At 36.5% G+C, this 21,339-nt stretch overlaps 1 protein-coding gene across 1 annotated transcript; it reads right to left on the bottom strand.

Moving 5' to 3' along the window:
- Positions 1-9,334: 9,334 nt before the first annotated feature.
- Positions 9,335-12,696, bottom strand: LOC108365886 (neurofilament medium polypeptide-like). Its single transcript, XM_017620080.1, has 5 exons — positions 12,611-12,696; positions 12,500-12,553; positions 12,312-12,442; positions 11,346-11,749; positions 9,335-9,403 (listed from the first exon to the last, which is right to left on the bottom strand). Exons 1-5 carry the CDS (start codon positions 12,694-12,696, stop codon positions 9,335-9,337), a joined length of 744 nt encoding a protein of 247 aa, XP_017475569.1.
- Between the last annotated feature and the right edge of the window lie 8,643 nt (positions 12,697-21,339).

The raw sequence follows: 21,339 nt of genomic DNA, 5'->3' as shown, positions 1-21,339 counted from the left end.
CAGAATAGAATTGAGTCATTGTTTTACAGGTCGAAGGGTGTTTGAAGGCGCTGCAAACATGCGGGTATTGGCCAATTAACAATAGAATTTGATGCAGCAAATGCTGACAATATTTTTGACACATTTTTTGTGCTGATTACGAATCCGTAAGCATAAAGTTTCCATCAGCTCAAGAACTTAAAAAAACGAGGTCAAAGTGTCAAAAAATTGCGTTATTTGCAATATTTGAGAAGCTCTAGCAAATAAACCAAAGGCAGTTAAGAAAAAAGGGTTAGAACCTCCACTTAGGCTTAAATTAAGGCTTGGACTTCAGACTTCAATCCCTGAAAATACCATTCCTTCACCTTGACCCTAAGGTCAACTATAGTCATTTGTTGAACAGCTAACAGTGATTTTTACAAATTTTTTTTCAGTTGCATAATTTTCCAGTATTTTTTTTTATTTTTGGGCGATAAAAAGTAATTGAGTATAGGTGACTATCAAGGCAAGGTGCAGGAATAGTATTTTTAGGGATAGTAGTCTGTAGTTCTACCTTTAATTTAAGCCTAAGTGGAAGGTTCTATAACCTTGCTAGAGCCGTTTTTCTCACCACGTTTTTCTCAAAGTCTGGAGCTGATGGAAACTTTATACTTACGGATTCGTAATCAGTACAATTGGGACTTGCTTGAAATTCGATACCCGTATTATAGATATGCGTAGTATAGAATTGAGTCATTGTTTTACGGTTCGAAAGGTGTTTAAAGGCGCCGCAAACATGCGGGTATTGGCTATTAAACAATACTTATTACACAGGCCAACAAAGATATAAAGAAATTTTATGCAGCAAATATTAACGTTATTTTTGACATAAGCATAAAGTTTCCATCAGTCCCAGATTTTAAGAAAAACGAGGTCAAAGTTTCAAAAAATCGCGTTTTTTGCAATATTTGAGAAGCTCTAGCAAAGAAACAAATGTCTACCACCTCCCACTTAGGCTTAGATTAAAGCAAAAAATCTCGATTACTATCCCTGCAAATTCCTGCACCTTTGCTTGATGGTCACTTATAGTCATTTGTTGAACAGGAAAACCTCATTTTGGGAAGCTTGAGTACCTACCGCAATAAAGCAAAAGGTGTAAGAACCTCCACTTGGGCTTAAATTAAGGATTGAACTTCTGACTTCAATCCCTGAAAATACCATTCCTTCAGCTTGACCCTAAGGTCACCTATAGTAATTTGTTGAACAGCTAACAGTAATTTTTACAAATTTTTTTTCAATTGCATAATTTTCCAGTATTTTTTTTATTGTTGGGCGATAAAAAGTAAATGAGTATAGGAGCCCACAGGGCAAGGTGTAGGAATAGTATTGTCAGGGATAGTAGTCTGTAGTTCTTCCTTTAATTTAAGCCTAGGTGGAAGGTTCTATCACCTTTTGTTTCCTTGCTAGAGCTTCTCAAATATTGCAAAGAAGGCGATTTCTTGACAATTTCACCACTTTTTTCTCAAAATCTGGAGGTGATGGAAACTTTATACTTACGGATTCGTAATCAGCACAAAAAAGTCTATCAAAAACAGCTTAAAGAGAAGCTTCTTCTTTTTATAAGAGGTGATCTCGCGAACGGCTGCACCGATTTTTTTGAAATTTTGGCCACATACTACAGACCTTCGATATATAAGGGAGCGTGGCATCACCCATACATATCGAATTTTTCATACCGTATATCTCTGGAAGTATTTGTGGTAGTGTCCTGGAAATATTTATAGAGATTTTGGGGCTACTGGAAAAGGGGGCTCGGCGCTTTCCAAATGGCACCTAATCTTGAGTATGCACTTTGGTAGTTCATTCAATTTCAGTATCATAAGGTGCAACTTTTAAATGGCAATAAGTTACCGTTGATTTTTGAGAACTTTTTCGCTGATGATGTTGCGCATTTTCTCCGTATAACGAATACGTGATTATTTTTATTTTTTTTTTGTATGGGAAAAAATGCTGAAGAGTGTCAGACTTATTCCTCCTAAACGACCGAAATGATTTTAATGTATGTATATAAATATGTAGGGGCAATACTATTGAATACTAAGATGCGCATGGTGGCGCTGGAGCCGAGTTACTGCAGAAAATCGTCAATTCGGAGGCACCAGGGATCAAAGTCAAATTACCTCCGTTAAATCAACCATCAGAACCATTGCGGTGCTTGTTTTACGGTGACTAAATAGAATGTGGACCAATGATACTTACCAGTTTGGAAATTGCCACCAATTATACTATAAAGATTCAAGGACGATTCACCATCGAGCCGCAAGAACTTCTTCCCAGTATAACGCTTTCGTCAGGTTATTTAAGACGGTAATAGAGGATATGCCTTCTGTCGACCACAAAACCAAACGTGAACATGAATTCCTGGCGAAAACGTTGGACCAAGTGTTTCCACAAAAAAATTAATCTTGGGCGGGACGAAGTTCGCCGGGTCTGATAGTCATTTATAAAAGTGACGAAGAACAGGGAACCCAAAATACTACCTTGGGGAACCCCCGAGGAGGCAATAAAAGAATGGGAACGTTATCAACAACCACTACATAATTACGGAAAGAGAGGTAAGATCTAACCCAAGACAAAACTAGCTTCTTTAGTGACTGGCCTTGTCAAATGCTTTAGCAAGGTCTGTATAAACAGTATGAACTTGGATTCGATCATAAAAAGCAGGCACACAATATTCGGAGAATACAGTTAAATTTGTCGCAGTCGATCTGCCGGCCATAAAGCCATGCTGATTGCTAGAAATTATACGCTTAACCGCAAAATACAGTTTCTGTTAAACTATGTATTCAAACAGTTTGGAAACAGTCGACAGTTTAGAGATGGGACAGTAATAAGTCACATTACTCTTATTACCGCTTTTAAAAATAGGCGTGATTGAGGTGACCTTCCATGCATCTATAAATTCGCCATGTTCCAGAGATTTATTAAAAATTAATAAAAGTGGATAAGCAAATGCCGCACAATTCTTAAAAATTATTGTATTGGGTGACTTTAATTTAGCAAATGTATCATGGATCATCATTTACAATGATATCGTACCTTTCTCGTCTAGTGCGTGCAAACAACGTATTTTTAGAGGAGATAGCTGAACTCTGCCTAAATCAAGTTAATGTACTTCGCAATAAGTTTGGCAAAGTATTAGATCTTGTTTATGTTGATGATACATTTAAGTCCGCTGTAAATAAATGTGACCCACTAGTTTGGCCCGAAGATGTCTACCAACCTGCTATTGAGATATCTTACGAAATTATAAACGATGGTCAAAATCGCGGTATCCAAACATACGAACCAAATATTAGCTTTGATTTTTCGAAAGCCAACTTTAAAAAACTGATTAAAAACTGATTAAAGAATTGTTTAAATTGTCGTGGCCTATACACAAAGAAAAAGTTGAGCAAAGCGTAGCACATTTTAATTTTACTGTACATCAACTGTTTGAAAAGTATGTACCTAAACATATGTGTGCTCCTGAAGCACAAACACAGTTATGGTTCACTAAAGAACTGAGAAGTTTGAAAAACAGAAAGTCACGTTATTTTAGATTACACAAAATAAAACGGTTTACACTCATACTATGTAAAATACTCATTATTGCGTCACAAGTTCTTTGAATTAAACAAAATGTGTTATAAAGCTTACTTGTGTAAAATCAAACGACGTATAATATATAACCCCAAATCGTTTTATGATTTCGTAAACTCCAAGCGAATTGTACGTGGGTTTCCTTCCGCCACGAAGTATCAAAATACCGTCTCTAGTGATAATCAAACAATTTCTAACATGTTCGCTCAGTTTTTTAAATTCAATTACTCCATTAACTCCCAACCATACTCTGACTATCCTTTTAAACTAAGTCCAATTAATCAAATACATACCCCAATAATATCTCCCGATGATGTATTAGTTTACCTGAAATCCTTAAAGCAGTCTTTTAGTTATGGTCCACTAAAGAACTGAGAAGTTTGAAAAACAGAAAGTCACGTTATTTTAGATTACACAAAAAAAAACGGTTTACACTCATACTATGTAAAATACTCACTATTGCGTCACAAGTTCTTTGAATTAAACAAAAAGTGTTATAAAGCTTACTTGTGTAAAATCAAACGACGTATAATATATAACTCCAAATCGTTTTATGATTTCGTAAACTCCAAGCGAATTGTACGTGGGTTTCCTTCCGCCACGAAGTATCAAAATACCGTCTCTAGTGATAATCAAACAATTTCTAACATGTTCGCTCAGTTTTTTAAATTCAATTACTCCATTAACTCCCAACCATACTTTGACTATCCTTTTAAACTAAGTCCAATTAATCAAATACATACCCCAATAATATCTCCCGATGATGATTAGTTTACCTGAAATCCTTAAAGCAGTCTTTTAGTTATGGTCCTGACCAGATCCCCACTTGTTTTCTCATAAATTGTGCTGATTATCTCTATGAGTCGTTAACAGCCTTATTTAATTTGTCTCTTAAAGAAGGCATCTTTCCAACCTTATGGAAGGAATCGCTCATAACTCCGCTACATAGAAGCGGTAGCAGGTCCTCGGTGGAGAACTATCGGGGCATAGCTAAGATCTCTGCAATTCCTAAATTATTTGAAGCAATTGTTACAAATCAGTTGACGCATTCTATCAAATCTACCATTTCATTCTGTCAACATGGGTTTTGCAAAGGCAAATTAACATCAACAAATTTACTTGAAATCACAACCTATATCTCAAAAGCGTTTAGTGAAAACAAAAATGTGGATGTTATATATACCGACTTCAGTAAAACATTTCACAAAGTATGTCACTCGTTGCTCATCTATAAGCTTGATCTTCTTGTCTTCAACCTAAATTTCTACGGTGGAACTCTTCATACCTCTGTGATAGATCACAAAGGGTTATATTTAAAAATACAATTTCTGACGTCATTGATGTTACTTCAGGAGTCCCGCAAGGTAGCCACCTAGGCCCGATTCTGTTCTTGCTTTTTATAAACGATATACAATTTTCAAAATTTTAATGTACGCAGATGATGTGAAACTTTATAAATCGTACGTATCAATCAAAGAAAGGCATTTGCTACAAGCAGACTTAAACAGCATGGCTAACTGGTGCTATGTAAATCGTATGCCTCTAAATCTGGAAAAATGTAAAGTAATGTGCTTCTCGCAAAGAGCTGTTCAGCCACTTTCTTATACAATAGATAACCATAATTTGGAACAGGTATACAATTTTGTGGACCTTGGTATCACAATGGATCCTAAGCTCAATTTTAATCTTCACATTAATGTGACAGTCAACAAGGCTAAAGGTGTACTTGCATTTGCGAAACTATGGTCAAAAGAATTTAGTGGCCCTTATATCATTAAAACCCTGTTTACAACATTAGTTAGACTGATTCTGGAATACGGTTCGGTGGTTAGGAATCCAAGGTATCAAATTTACTCAGATAAGATAGAATCAATTCACAAACAATTCCTACTTTTTGCTTTAAGAAATTTCCGATGGGATTCTCAATATAGTCTTCCACCTTATACGAGTCGCTTAAAACTTATTAACCTTCCTACACTTGCCAGTCGCAGGGAAATGCTTGGTATAATTTTTATGGTTAAATTACTGANAAAGCTTATTAAACTTCCTAAACTTGTCAGTCGCAGCGAAATGCGTGGTACAATTTTTATACCCGAGCGCACTTGTGCACAAGGGTATATTAATTTTGTTCACATAACGGTTGTATGTAACAGCCAAAACGAATCGAGATAGATATAGACAAATGTATACATAAATGATCAGAATGAAAAAAGAAATCGATTAAGCNTGGTAAAATTTTGGAAAATGGGCGTGACACCGCCCACTTATGATCACATATATGTATATCGGTAACCGTTCTACAAATTTGTACCAAACTCGGTATTTTTATTGTGCTTGCCACATAGAAACAAAACGTTGAAAATTATTGAAATCGGACTAAAATTACGACCGCTTTTCATATAATGGTTAATTTCAGAAATGCTTGAAACTGCAATATTTCGAAATTTAAGGACGCCAATTTACTCAAAATGGATACACCCCGGCTTACCATCTAGCGGTAGCTTTCGAAAAGGTGAAAAAACATATATTTAATACTTGCGCCGGGTATTTAATGTTCGGCTCCACCCGAACTTAGACTTTCTTACTTGTTATGGTTAAATTACTAACAGGCTCTGTTTAAAGCCCGCTTCTTCTGGCTTAAGTTAGCCTTAATGTTCCCTCCCGTGTATCAAGACACTTTTATCCCCTATTTTTGAAAACTTGTAAAGCTAATTTTGAATTGCAAGAGCTATTCCGTTGCTTGTGCCAGGATTTTGACTCTCATTCCAGCACATTTGATATATCTGATTCGCTTTTCAGCATTAAGAAAGTGATATTATCCTCTCTCAATAAATGAATCATTAACATAAAGACATAAAATCAGCTGATGAATTTAGTTCTGTAGCTGAACAGTTTTAGATCTCGACACTTAACAAACTCCTGCCTATCGTGACTCGGCACAAAAATTTAAAATATTGGTTCCGTACGTCATCCGGACAGCGCCCCTCGGGTGGATGGGCGGCAAAAAACCGTTGGGATTATTATTAAAAGAATAGAGGATAAACCATCTAAATCAGTTTGCGAAGTCGATTTTATCTGCAATATGCCATTCTCTACGTCATTAAGATATAGAGAGAGTGAGCCAAAAATAATTGGAGAACTAACATGGTGGTGGTGCTGGTTCAAAATTAGAACAGAAGAAGTATGCAAAGAGATTAGCAGCATCCTGGGAGGTGGACGCATGGTTTTCGCTATAGAAGACTTCAGAAAGCTTTGGGGTTTTGTTTAATATAGCATTCGAATTTACGAATATAGTTTCTTTGAAGATTCTTACTCAACGCTTTAAATTCACTAGAATAGCGTAGATATTTATCCTTGTAAGCAAGAGGGTTTGACGACTTAAGTTTAAAAAAACCTGTTTCTCAAATTTGTAAGCCTCTTTAGTTCCTTGGTATACCAGGGAATTTTATAAGGACTTGGTTTTATAAGCGGTATGTTATTAGTACATTTTTCACTTGTCTTTATTTTAAAGATGGCAAAGCATTCCGCCACGCCGACTCCTTCAAATATTGAGACCAAGTCTGTGGAAGAAATCTCACTATTTACAGTGTCAAAAGTACAACACTTAAAGCAAAAACTAGTTGATTGGCAAGTACTTTGCCTATTAAAATTATAAAACTCTAACTGCAGGATAAGCGAAACGCGATGAAAACCGGAAATTGACAATGGGTCTAAGCATTCATCTAAAGAAAAGTTAATGTTATCAATGAGGAAGATAAGATCCAGAATTCTGCCAAGCCTATTTGAATAACTGTTTACCTGAATGAGATCAATACTTAGAAAGAATCTACTAGGTAAGACTCAGAGAAGCTAGTAATGTTTACCAGACATAACGCAAAACCGGCGTCAATATACGACATCCTATGCTGCATAGATTAAAATCTCCTAGAATGCAGAAATTACTGCAAACATGCTTAGAGACTAAAGCCACTACATTATCCACGTGCGCTTTATACAGAATATCAGCACTGGCTGGAGGATTATAAGACGCACAGATAAAGATATCAGAGCTGCCATGTACCAAAACGCAAGGTTGATCCAGAAGGTAATCCATATTATCTAATAGCACAAGCGATGAGGAGTACCGCCGTTGAACGGCGATTAGAACCCCTCCACCTCTAGCGAGTCCTGTCTTATACAGATTGAAGTCAAAAAATTCATTCTCACAGAAGTCATCGTTCAACAAAGTCTCGATCAGTACGAAAATGTCATAATCCAGATGAGCGCTCATATTAAAGATTTGTTTAGATTTGGTCCTTAGGCCAGACACATTTTGGAAATATATATTTAGCCGCTTTTTTGAAAACAACTGAATGGCGTAGCTGCGTATCATAATAACCCTCAGAAACGCCCAACTTAAAATTAATATTTTTGAAGTCCTTTAAGTGTGCACCCTTTTTGATCAGCATATAGCATACAAGACATTGTTTATCGATTTTCGCATATTTAGCAAACTAATTCAATATATCATTCACGGTAATACTGTTTTCAGACAGAAAATTAATTGAGTCAATTAAGTTTTTAATTAAGTATTCGATGTTTGTGTTTCACACACAATCAGCTGCTCGATTAACGAGTTGCTGTCAGCTGTCTTAAAAGAATTTTTGTTTATTTACAATAAATTGGTAAAATGGAAAACAATAAGTGTTTAAGCGAACTTTTTCTTGCGTATACTGCAAATATACAAGTTTTGCAGTCAGTGCTGGCTAGCTACGCAAGTTCAATGGCCTTATATAAAAAGAGAAAAGAAAAAAACTTCATAATTTTGCAACATTTGCGAAGACAGCAGCTATTGCTTTACGGGCTACTGCAGAGGAACGCTACTCAGAGATCCCTCTGGGAATTGGTAAATCAAATTATAAGTAATCAGTTCTTGTGCTTTTATAAATGATACTACCTCTATTACAGAATCGGCAGTCTTCTTTCTGGGAAGTTAATTGCAATTGCAACGATGACCATTTCTTTAAGACGCACTTCCGCATGAACCGCACTAGTTTCGAAACACTCTGTGGTTTCCTCAAAAACCTGCACAAAGCCGACACAAACTGGCGCAACGCGATTCCATTGCAAATCGCGTTGCGATAGCTCTATTTACGCTGGGATCGTCTGGGGAGTACAGAGTGGTTTCCGAACTATTTGGTGTTGGAATTTCGACCGTGTGCACAATCTTGTGGGAGTTTTGCGAGGAAGTCTGGCAAGCTTTGTCAGCGCAATACATAAAAAAATTACCACCGACTCCACAAACTTTAAAAGACTGTGTTGATGGTTTTGACCGTCTCGGCTTTCCCCAATGCCTTGGAGCAATTGGTAAGAAAGTTAAAAATGCAACTAATTTATATAAAAACAAAGATGTACGTACATACATATGTATATATTCAGATGGGTGCCACATCGAAGTTAGGCCGAATCCAGCCGATGCAACCGACTACCACAACTATAAAGGATGGTATTCTATTGTTCTACTAGCTGTAGGTTATTTAACTTTTATCCTGTTGTTTTTTTTTTCTAAAAAGCATGTATTAATTATTTCTATATATGTTCAGATATCGGTTTTTATATGTGAACATTGGTGCTCCTGGACGATGCAATGATTCGCAGATATATAATGCATCGTTAATGAAGCGAGTAATGGAGGAGAACGAATTACTGAAGGTCAGTAAGAAAGAAATAGGTGGAGTACAAATGCCTATATGCATTATTGGAGATTCTGCGTTTCGGTTTTCCACCTCCTTAATGAAGCCATACGCGTTTTCAACGGCCTTAACTGAAACACAAAAACTCTATAATTATAAGCTTTCAAAGTGCAGAAGAGTAGTTGAGAATGCATTTGACCACTTGAAAGGACGATTCCGTCGTGTTGGAAAAGGTTTAGACAACCGTATTGGGAAGGCACCCATCATTATTAGAGCCTGCTGCGTCTTGCGCAATTATTTAAATGAAATGAACGACACTATAAATGACATGTGGTTGGAGAGATTGCAAGAAGTGAACAGAAATCTCGAAAATCCTGAATATGTTACTATAGTTGGAGACAATCAACCCTCAGCTGAAGAAATAAGGCAAGGACTATGCAATTATTTTAGTGAGTACAATTTTTATTTGTTCATTTAATTCATTTTCATTTATTTTTTATTTACAGTGAATCAACCAAATGACCTCGTGTTGTTTGTTTTAAATATTAGTAATGTTTTTAGAGCTAAATTTCTTTTGTTATTTATCTATAAAAATACCGTCCAAGCTTTAACCAAAACCTTAAAAATCACTTGGGGTATTCACAACGGTGTCGTAAGTGTCATATTGTTGTAAACTTTAAAAGCTTAAATAAATGCTTAGAGAAGTTAAACCCACAACCAACTATTTTTTAACAGTGCGAAAATGCATAATATGACTTTGATGGTACTTTGCGAATCCTTTTGATATATTTCTTAGGCGTTTAAAGTTTACGACATACAACAATACGACACTAACGACACCGTTGTGAATCCCCCCAAGTGATTTTTAAGGTTTTGGTTAAAGCTTGGACGGTATTTTTATAGATAAATAACAAAAGAAATTTAGCTCGAAAAACATTACTAATATTAAAAAAAAAAAAATCAACACGTGGTCATTGGGTTGAGGCACTGTATATACTTTTTGTTAGTTAATAACTGCACTTGAGTCATAGGCAAAAAAATGATTTTTCCGTTTTTCGAAATTAACCTCCGAAATCGAGATATGGGCCTTCGAAGTTCGAAATAGGACCTTTGGTAAAAAATTATATTAAATTATTGCATGTATGTAAATAACTAAAAACCTAAAAATATAGGCGCAGTCCACCTTTAATTTAAATGGTATATAAATTTTTTTGTGCAGACCTATATTACAGGTGCTATAAGGGGTCAAAGTTCAGGTCTTCGAAAAATTAATTTCCTTATATTGCAAACAATTTTGAACTGATTTAAAAAGAAAATATACTGTTGTAAAGGTGATTAAATCCGCTTTCTTTCGATATGCATATTTGTATACATCGTATATAAAACTTTTAGAAAAAACACATTTAAATGAAAAAATACCTTTTTTTATTAAAAAAACATATTTTAAACAAAAAAATTACTAACCGATTTCTAGAAATATGCATATCAGAAGAAAGGGGATTCAATCACCTTTACAACGATACCAATTGTTTAAATATCGGTTAGTCATTTTTTTGTTAAATTTTTTTTTTATAAAAAAAGGTATTTTTTCATTTAAATATGTTTTTTCTAAAATTTTTATATACGAAGTATACAAATATGCATATCTAAAGATAGCGCATTTAATAAATTTTACAACGATGTAAATCTTTTTAAAATCGGTTCAAAATTGTCTGAAATATTAAGTTTTTCATTTTTCGAAGATCTGACCTTTGACCCGGTATAGCACCTGTAATATAAGTTTTCACAAAAAAATTATATACCATATAAATGAGAGCAAAAGGCGGACCATGTCTGCATTTTTACTTTTTTTTGCGTTTTACATGCAATAATTAAAAATAATTTTTTACCAAAGGTCTAATTTCGAACTTCGAAGGCCCATATCTCGATTTCGAAGGCTAACTTCGAAAAACGGAGAACTAACTTTTTTTTACTTATGACTCAATCTCTGTAAAAAAAGTTGGTTTGGTCCAATAGCCAGCCGAGTGCTGTACAATTTTATTAATTTCTATTTAAAAATGATAAAATGCCAACTTTTAACTCCTTGTTATCCATGGCTATCTCCCTCAGTGTGTCAGCTTTGCCTTTTTCTATCTTCATCCACTCTTTTTCATTTTCCTCACTCCTCTGAATATGTTGGCTTATCTCCGCTGACAACCCATCAAATTTTTCTAATATTTTCTTCTGTAAAGTGCCCATTGTTTTCTTTCTTTTAGGCTCAACCGCAGAAGCTGAGCTGCTAGGCATTGGCGATGATAGCGGCGGTGACGGTGTGGTTGGCAGACGAGTGAGAGGTGATGACAGCGGCGGTGACGGTGTAGGCAGCGGTGTGGTTGGCACAGCAGGAAGAGGTGATGCCAGTGGTGACGAAAATGTTGGGCTGAGTGATGACGGCAATACTGGGGTCAGTGGTGATGGCTGGGATGCTATGTCGGCTTCTGTTTAAAAGAAAAAAAAAACACAAATAAGAATGAAATAAATAAAATCAGCATTAAATAAATACATATGTGCATATGTGCTTGTATCGAAGTTAAAAAGATAGGGAACGGTTTAGTTATTTGTACATCAATTTTGGGTTGATGTGCAAAACGCGAGACCCGAATAAAAAAAAATAAACCGGGCTGAGCTGTCAAACGCAAAAAGTATAACGAATTATCTCTACAAAAGGTGTTCAGCCCCTCTTCTTCGGCAACACAGAAAGGATAATTGTACTTAGTGAGGATTATAATCCTTTCGCAAAAAATCCCAATTTCTCCTATGTTTAAACAGCTCCCAAGGGGTCTGTGGGGGGATGGGTTAAGTTTTGAGTGGAACATTTGTTTTGAAGCACCACCGTATGTCTGTGCTCGTGCAAAATCGAAGTGTACCTTCGCACTTAAACCTGCAACTAAACGAGCTGTTCTAGCATGTACACAGACGCGTCACTCTGCTACAAAACAAATGTCTCCACTAAACACATTACGGCGTTTAGTAAGGCACATTCCAAAAACGCATACATACCGCTGATGTTTTCAAGCGTCAGCTCGCAAAACATGTTGGCCTTAAATCCACCGATTATCTGGTGCACCCTTGCGTATAAAGGCCACGTTGAGGGTGATCCACCAGAAGGTCCCATAGCCAATTTCTCTTTTCTATTAACGAATTAAATTTTTAGTGGTTTTGAATATTATTCCTTTATTTCTTCTTACCTGTAGCGTTGCGTGAAGTTCGCCAACTTCACCTGCACATCNAATTTCTCTTTTCTATTAAAGGATTAAATTTTTAGTGGTTTAGAATATTATTCCTTTATTTCTTCTTACCTGTAGCGTTGCGTGAAGTTCGCCAACTTCACCTGCACATCCCGGGCGCTGTAGTTGTGGCCACACTTTGCCAGCTCGTTCGCCATCTCCGCGTAGATGTGGCCATTCTTCCGTGCACCACGGAGATCAGCAACGCGCTATTGCCACAAATCAAGAATGGCCACTTCGCCATCCTCTGCCCAAGCCAGTCTCCTCTTTCTTGGTTTTGGAGGTAATCGAACTGAAATACATACATATGTGTTTTTAATAAACATTACACAAAACCATTTGTGTTTATTTACTCACCATTCAGATTGTTGTGTTAAAATTACATTTTTTTGGGTTTTGATTGTTTTGGTTCCAATAAGAAAATAATAAATTTATGTCATTATTTTTCTATTTTTGACCAGGTGGCAACACTTATTCAAATATTTTTTGGTGTAAGTGTTTTTAAATATCTTTTTCAAACACCTTTCATTTGATATCGAGACCGTAATACTTTACTTGCATATTTAAATAAATTGTTATTTTTCTGACAGGTGGCAACTCTTTCAAAAGTAGCCAAACTTAACAGGAACACTCTCCGGGTTTCTATAAAACTATCCTGGAAATTTTAACAAAATCAGCTGAGTGGTTTCGGAGTCTATAGGCTGCATAGATACATGCATACACACATACATACATACACCCTTTTTTTATATATACATATAGAAAATTCGTTCCTATGAGCCCTGTAGAGAACAATTGTTCACGAGGGAGTGTGTTAAACTGTGTGTGTTGGAAAAGTTTGTTCGACTGATCACAGAATGGTATTGTCTACAAATTTTTATAGAGAATGATTTCCAAACAACATCACTGTGTAAATTGCAAAAACAAATTTGTAAAAATGTACTAGTCGCGTAATTTAGCGAACATTTGAAAGAACACTTACATGTTGTGGCTATGGCTGAGTGCACAGAGATGCTGGCTACAATTGGTTGCTGCCAGGAGTGTCCAGGTTCAAATCTATCACGCGGAACAAATAATCTTTATTGTTTTCCATTTTTTCTAATTACGAAAAGCATCTGTGAAGTACACAATCGTGAGTTTAAAGTAAACAAAAGGTTGTTTGGCGCAAAATCATGTGTTTTTGTTTAAATTAGTTTATTCTTTTTTCTAAGTGTATTTATACATTTTCAAAGCGACACGCGACACATTACTTTCTTAGGACATGGACTGTGCTTAGGTTCATTCACGATGTAATGTGTAGACCATAAGCGCTTTTCAAGCACCAAAGCAAAACAAAAAGTTTTAGAACGAGTTTAAGTATGACTTTTCCGAACGTGTCTTTAACTACTGCTTTAGCCGAATAGATGCGTGTTCAAGTTGGTACTTGGTGGTCGCGGAACGGACGCTTATTTTGTTCTTTCTATTTATAGTTTTATAAATCTACACGTGACAGTTTTCTTCCTAGGACATATGTATGTACCTGTACAAAAATTCAGAACTTTGGGCAGTGCGGTTAAAGAATTTCGAACCTTAACTCAAAATTAGATTTACAATGGCTCTTAGCGAAAATTATTTGGTCGGACATTTTTTTTGGAAATATGTGTATCTCGGAAACCACAGCACCAAACTACACAAAATTTTATACACACGTTGCGCCTGATTTTTGAAATCGGAAAAAACAACGCCCACTGGAAATATCGCTAACTTTGAATTTTCCAAATTTACCGTTTTTTACTATCCTTTAGCATTTATAGAAAATGAATCCCACAAAAAATTATTGTTTCCTCAATGGATTTCAAATAATTGTAAGTATAATTTATTTTTTTGCGTTCAATTTAAAAATGTTGGTTCTTTTAACGTTGCTCCGGAGATTTCCCATATGCCAAATACGTAGAGTTTAGAGCTTATTTATACGTATATCACACTGTTTATGCTCTTGTTAATTGGCATCTTCTCATTGAACAGATAAGCTTCAGCATCTCGATTAGGTTAACACCTTCGTTTCCATATTGGACCTGAAAATTAAGTTAATGAAATTTTGCCCCTATTAAGGGGGCATTGAATGAGCTAAGTAAAATTATAAAGGGTTTTTGACTTTGACTTCGACCTTTATAGATCAATTTTTGTGTGTGAAATTCGGGCCTTCTTTTCTTGCGTTATATATAAAAGTTTTTAGTTTTAAGTGTCTGTATAAAATAAAATGAAATATTCCAGATATTACCTTATAACAGAATGCCCCAACAAAGAGCATACTTTAATTCCCTTTCATTAGGGATCAATCGATACCAGTGAGTACAAGAAAATATTCGATACTTTTGTTGCGATACCAAAAATTTTTGAACTCAATGCTTTTCAATCCCATACAAAGTAAATATCGATACTATTCTCTAGCTAAGGTTTGCTGCTGCTCCGAATGCTCATATACATATGTACATATATAAGCTTACCAACCGTCCTTTTCTGTCCTCCTTTTGAGCAAAAATGTCCTCCTTGTCCTCCTTTTCAAGTTTTATAGCAGGGAAGAAATTTTCAAAAACTTTCGTTCAGAATATTATTATTTCATAATCGTACAAAATCATTGTATTTAAAAGGAGTTTATATTGTTCAACCTTCAGTTAAATGATGTAAACTTTCAATTCAACTATCCGCCATGGAAGTTGAACAGTGTAAACGCCTTTTAGCCTTATACCATGTTCGAACCGACAAAGAAAACATGTTTTGGCTGGCCAAATTAAAATATGAAGAAAAGAAAGAGATTGCTAATGATAAGAAAATGAAAGGCAAAGATTTTGATTTTGCAACTGAAGAAATGTCAACGAAAACACTAACAGCCGGTGCGAACAGCTTTCAGCCCACAATCCCAAAAATCGTTTTCAAAGTGTTTTCGTTATCGGTCCTAAGATGGTAATAATCAATAATATTTAATACGGCTTTCCCACGGCACCCCAATTACATAGTTTGCTCTCTCATTCGTAATTCGCACTCCAATTACCCTTCGAATTACATAATTCGCCATACTAAATTTTTACAGCGAATTACCTAATTTGTTGGTAATTCAGGTCTAATTACCATGCCAATTACGAACAAATCGCTGCCGTCTCTAATTTTTATCGGAAAATTATCGAAACCAGTGCACCGATAAAAACTGGCACTTCTTCTGAGTAAGAAAAGTTGAGTTTATACATGTGTACATCACCAAATTTATAGGGAAACTCACGAATTTTTAGCAATTACTAAGTGTCTTCAGACTATAATCGCTAAAGTCTTAATTCGGTATTCGGTAACTCGCACCATTCTTTTGTTTTTGTAAATTACCGAATATATCATTACCAACTTAACGGGGTAGCAAGTCTGATAATGTGGTAACACACGCGTTAAAATGTAAGCTGATTCCTTTCTGTCACTTATTTGCCGGAATTTTCTTGCGCGACAAATGTATACCTTTTATCATAAGTTCAATAAATCTTTCTGGCGTGGAATTGATAAATGTTTATAAGTAAAATCACTTCACATCAGCTGATTCGAAAGTAATTTTAACCAGAAAAAGAAAAGGGGCGTTCGAAGTTTCAAGTGTTACCGAGTTACCAGATAACGAACTAATACATTAACGAGGATAGTCCGAATACCCTTACTCACATTTTGCATAAATTTTGTAGAAGAGGACAAAAAAAACACAGAGATGGAGAACTGTCAAATCGAATTAAAAATGTGCGCGTGGGAAAGGGGTAATTCACGATCGTAATTGGAGGATCGAACAAAGTAATTCCCGGTGCCATAGTAAAGCCGTATTAGGCGTTACAATACTAAAAAACTAACTAACGACGCGTCTTCGCAGGCGAAAATTATTGCCTACCATATGTCATTTTGTTTGCCAGATATCAGTGGCAATATTTGTGTGTGGGGATTTTTTATCTTGATAAAAGCATTTGTAAGATGGCTTAAAACAAGTATGTTCGTTGCATTGGAGCGCAAATATCCTTAACACATTTTAGAAAACGTGTTGTTTCACATCCAAGTACATAATCAAAAATAACACAGCCCCGGCGGCGAATCCAGACTTTTTTGGGGGGGAAATTTTCCACTTATTTTTATTACTGTAAACGAGTAATTCTTGTATATATATATTGGGGTGATCCAAAATAACTCACATGGCGAATTTATGGCCTTAAAATGTTCTATTTACTGAGAAGGAAATTCTCCCATTTGAAAAAATTTTTATTTCAATTTTAAAAGTTGTCGGTGGGCATTGCGGTCATTTATTTTTGAGAATTACAAAAGCGAAAATCTGGCAAGCCTGATTCTCTCACCGCTCTCAATTTCCGTAAGACCGTAACGTAAGAATCTAAAACCTACAGGTTATTAAGTTTCTTACGGTAAGTTAAGTTTTAAATAACTTCCAACACAGTTTCAAAATATTGAACTAAGTTAAGTTACGGAAATTAAGTCTAGACTAACTGAGCTTTTAGTCGTTGGCGACTCGCCAATGGCGAGACAGCAAAGAATCAACATCGCGGGTGGCTATTCTGCTTTGTTTCACGAATGTAAAGATGCCTTGCAAGAAATATGTAGGTATGTTTGTAATGCTTGAAAATGCTTTAGTAGAATGAAACGCCTTTTGTGTTGTAAGGCATTTAAAACAGGAAATATGCTATTAAAAGACGTTTTTAATATTTTCATAAGGATATGGAAAGTTGCGATTAACACAAAATACATATGTGTATATATTTGAGAGCCTATCGCTCATTTACTTCAATACTGTCATAACTTACCAAACTTTAAATTCGAGAAAAACGGCTTTGAAGTTTTGGATTAACATATACCCCCATTGTAAAAAATTAATACATATTTTGTTCTAGTGAGCTGCTGGTAAATGGTACAGCTATAAAATTTTTACACAAAATAGAAGAAGAGTTAACGTTTATTCTTGCATCCGATTTTTTTCTTTGGCCATAACTACGCTGACCATATTTATGAAAGCCAAATACGGGACAAAAAATTATTTTGCAAATTTTTTCCACATTGTTTTCCTTGAAACAGTATCCTTACAGTAACATCACAATTTGTAGGATAATTTTCTCGAGATTTTTACTCCGTAAAATTTGTTTAAAAATTCGTTAAATCTTAGTATAATAAAGTGCAGTTTAAAGTCGGTAAGGTAATTTTTGGATTATAATTTTTTTTTTTTTTTGTTGACGGTGTTACTAATTTTTTTCATACGACGTATGTATGTTCGACTATTTTTTTGAAAGAGAAGCAAATGGGCAGCACTTTTCACTCGCACTTTATTATACTCAATCTTAATGAGCAGGGAACGGATTTTTAGGACCTAAAAACCTATAAAAAAGGCAAAATAAAATAACGAAATAGGCTGGAAAAGGCAAAATAAAATAGCGAAAAAGGCAGGAAAAGGCACTAGGTATTGCAAAAAAGGCAAAACAAAATAGCGAAAAAGGCAGGAAAAAGCAAAGGCAAGTATTGCAAAAAAGGAAAAATAAGGCACTAAAAAACACAGAAGATACGAAGAACAGTCAAAAAATATATTTATTTTAGAAATGTTTATATTACAAGTAAAAAGAGAAAAACTATGAACTAGTTTCATTATATGAGAAATGTGTACTTTTGAATCTTTGACAATTTTATACTTTCGAGTTTCTAACACACAAGATGCATTTTGAAGTTTTCTGACAGCATTTTCATTCGATTTTCGCGAAGAAAAGCCTTGAATGTACTAAATGTGCGCTCGACGTAAGTTGATACAAGTGGAGCCCAATTTAAATATGGAACGTTTGAAACGTTCATATTATCAGAAATAAGGGCGTTTTCCTCGCCCTTTACAATTTTATCCACACCCCTTATTGTCTCCAAGCCTACGTTAGCTGAGAAAACGGCTTTGAATTTTTTCAACACCAATTTGGCAAGAGGTCCCTGCGCTTCTATAAGCCGCATGGGCATGCGTATATTTTTTAATCTTAAAAAAAAATTGTAAATGCTATAATCACTTTTTTAAAGGTAGAAAAGGCAAAAAAAGGCAAATATCTTAAAAAAGGCAAAAAAAAGGCAAATATCTTAAAAAAGGCAAAATAAGGCAACATCAAATGTGTATATATGGAATCAGGGAAAGCTAAATCGTGGACATTCTTAATCGAATATACTCTATCTCTTTAGCAGAAAAAAGGCAATTTCCATAAAATCCGTTCCCTGTTAATGAGATACAAAACTGCAAACCAACTTTTTTTCTCTATTAGGAATGGCTAGCCTTATCTCGGCGAAAATTTTCATGTAGGATGTAGTGTACCGATTTCAATGTTTTTTGTTTTAAGCGAGTGGCCCAAACACATATAAACTGGGGCGTGCCATTTTAGTTGATTAAAAAGTTACAAATTTTGCTGAAATTTTGCAGAATTTGCATAACTTTTGTCACAAAGTTAGAATTCTGGATGTAGTATGTGGTGTTTGTTAAGTAACTGGCTACATACATACGTATTCGTAAACAAATAATAAGCATTAAATACACTTAAGAAAAATAGACAAAACTTGTTTAAATGTCGCGTCCAAGTTTATATTTGGGAGGATGTAGCAGGTATTTTCTTCATACAATTTTTGTTATGAATGTCTTAAATTTAAGTTTGAAGTTTTATTCGCAGCACTTAGAACATAAAAGAGCACGAATTTCAATTTGGAGAAAAACTCTCTGCGAAGACAATACCTGTGAATAATTGCATCATTGTGCAAACATACTTCATTTTTGTTATAATTATTATTTCAGCGTTGGTGGCCTTCGGCCGCGCTAGAAGAAATAACCTCATCAGTACAACTCCGGTTACTCCATCCACAGTATTTTTGTGCAAAATCCATCTCCAAATTTACAAAAAAGGCATATTTCAAACAGAAGTCTTTATTTAAATTAAAGCTTAATCCCTTTGCTAGACGTATATGTAAAATTTTTTTGATTCGGGTCACACGTTTGGACACGACAACCCAAAATCATTGTACAAATAACCGAACCGTACCCAAACTGTCTTACTCGTGCACTTTTCTATAAACAACAACTTTATAAAATGAAACTGCAGTAGTTTTCTTCTTATGTGGATAATTCTTGTCACAAATTGTACATAGTTTCGTGCTTATATTTATGTATATATATTTTTTAGCAGCATCACATCTTTATCAGAAAATTCCGAGAATCCTAAAATTGGTACCGTTACAAGTTGCAGCGCATAATTTTAACTCGACCTCCTCCCTCTTCCACGGATAACGGTACATCGTTTAGGGGTTTAAAAATATTTTGCGTTAGCAACTTGTTATCAAACTACATTAAATTTTATTACGTACTCTATCCACGGAAAAGCAAACTACTTTATTTTCGAACCTTTGCTCAGGTGTACCGAATTCTGGCAGTTTGGAAACGCGCAACTTCACTAACTTCAAAATTTTCTTTTACTTTAAAAGAAACAATACCGGGTCACCTCAGGAGGTAGAATGACCTTGCCACGGCGGGGGGGACCGCTGTGGTCGACGACTCCCTTTTCCCCCCCCTAAATACGTAGTCCGCCACGCTCGCCACGTCGAGCAGTGCGGACGTTTATGAAAAAGATGAACCCAAACCAAAAACCTGCCTCGGATAACCGAGAACCCCCCAAACAAAGTAGACCCACCCAGTCAGGAAGGTCCGGTCTGTCCTCGGACAAGACCAAGCAATCCAGCGGTGCAAAGTCTGTGGCCAAGCCAGGGCTGAGCATACGCTCTGTCCCCTCTGGGACTGCCTCAACGGCATCGAGGCCCCCTTCCGGCAACCGGTCTAGCCATGTCCCTAGACAAGCTAGCGAGGATGTTAATCCGTCCGGTGCTGGTAGCAGACCCACCCTCGCAGATAGGTCTTCGGGAGGCAAGGGCAGCCCTGTCACAAGACAAGATACCCCTGCTGCCGTCCCCGCCACTCTAGGAGGCAAGGGAACATCGACAGGTGCAAACCCTAAAGCGGCGTCGGCGACATCAGACCGCATGGCTAAGCCAGCGGCCTCTGAGGTGCGCCATTCTGGCACTAATGTAGCGATGGGCAGTAGCCATCCCCAGAAGCACATTAGTGCATCAGAAAGATACTGTCGTACCAGACGGTCAGCCCTCAGAATCCTGGAGAGACTGAGGGATAAGAAGCCAGAAGAACTGACCGCAGAAGAGCTGGACTCAAGAAATTGGGCCGAAAAGTTTATGGCTGAACACCAGGCGAAAGCCAAACAAGAGTCTGCTCAAGGCAAGCGGAAGTCCTCTAGGGAGCTAAGCTCGGAACCCAAGAGAACAAGGGTATCCGCCTTTTTAACAGCGGACGAGCTGCAGAAAAGATCCTTCGCGGACGCGGCGAAGGACACATTTACCAGGGCTGTGATAGACCGCAGCTCACTTGATGGTGCAATATCACCACAAAACTGGGACCTGGTCAACAGGCGACTCTGGGCCGTCTATAAGGAGGTTCTAGGGGAAAACCCAGGACCACCCCCCAGTTGTGCGGACGCCGGTTGGTTCCAAAACCGCGTCAAATTAACAAGGTGCGCGGACCAGAGATCCGTCGACCTATACACCCTGGCCATCAGTCCCGTAGGCGTGGTCTGGCCGGGTGCACGCCTTGAGGCGATAAAGCGGGAAGACATTCCCAATCGGCCCAGATCCAGGGCCTGGATTCCAGACTTCCACACCGACCCACAGGAAGTGCTGGAATGGATACGTATGGGCAACCCCGAGCTACCCACCCACGACTGGAAGGTAGC

This window comes from Rhagoletis zephyria, unplaced genomic scaffold, assembly GCF_001687245.7.
Source record: "Rhagoletis zephyria isolate East Lansing unplaced genomic scaffold, Rhagoletis_zephyria_1.1 Rzeph_scaffold_02042, whole genome shotgun sequence".
In the NCBI taxonomy this organism is placed as follows: domain Eukaryota; kingdom Metazoa; phylum Arthropoda; class Insecta; order Diptera; family Tephritidae; genus Rhagoletis; species Rhagoletis zephyria.
This window is presented reverse-complemented; position numbering and strand designations above follow the sequence as displayed.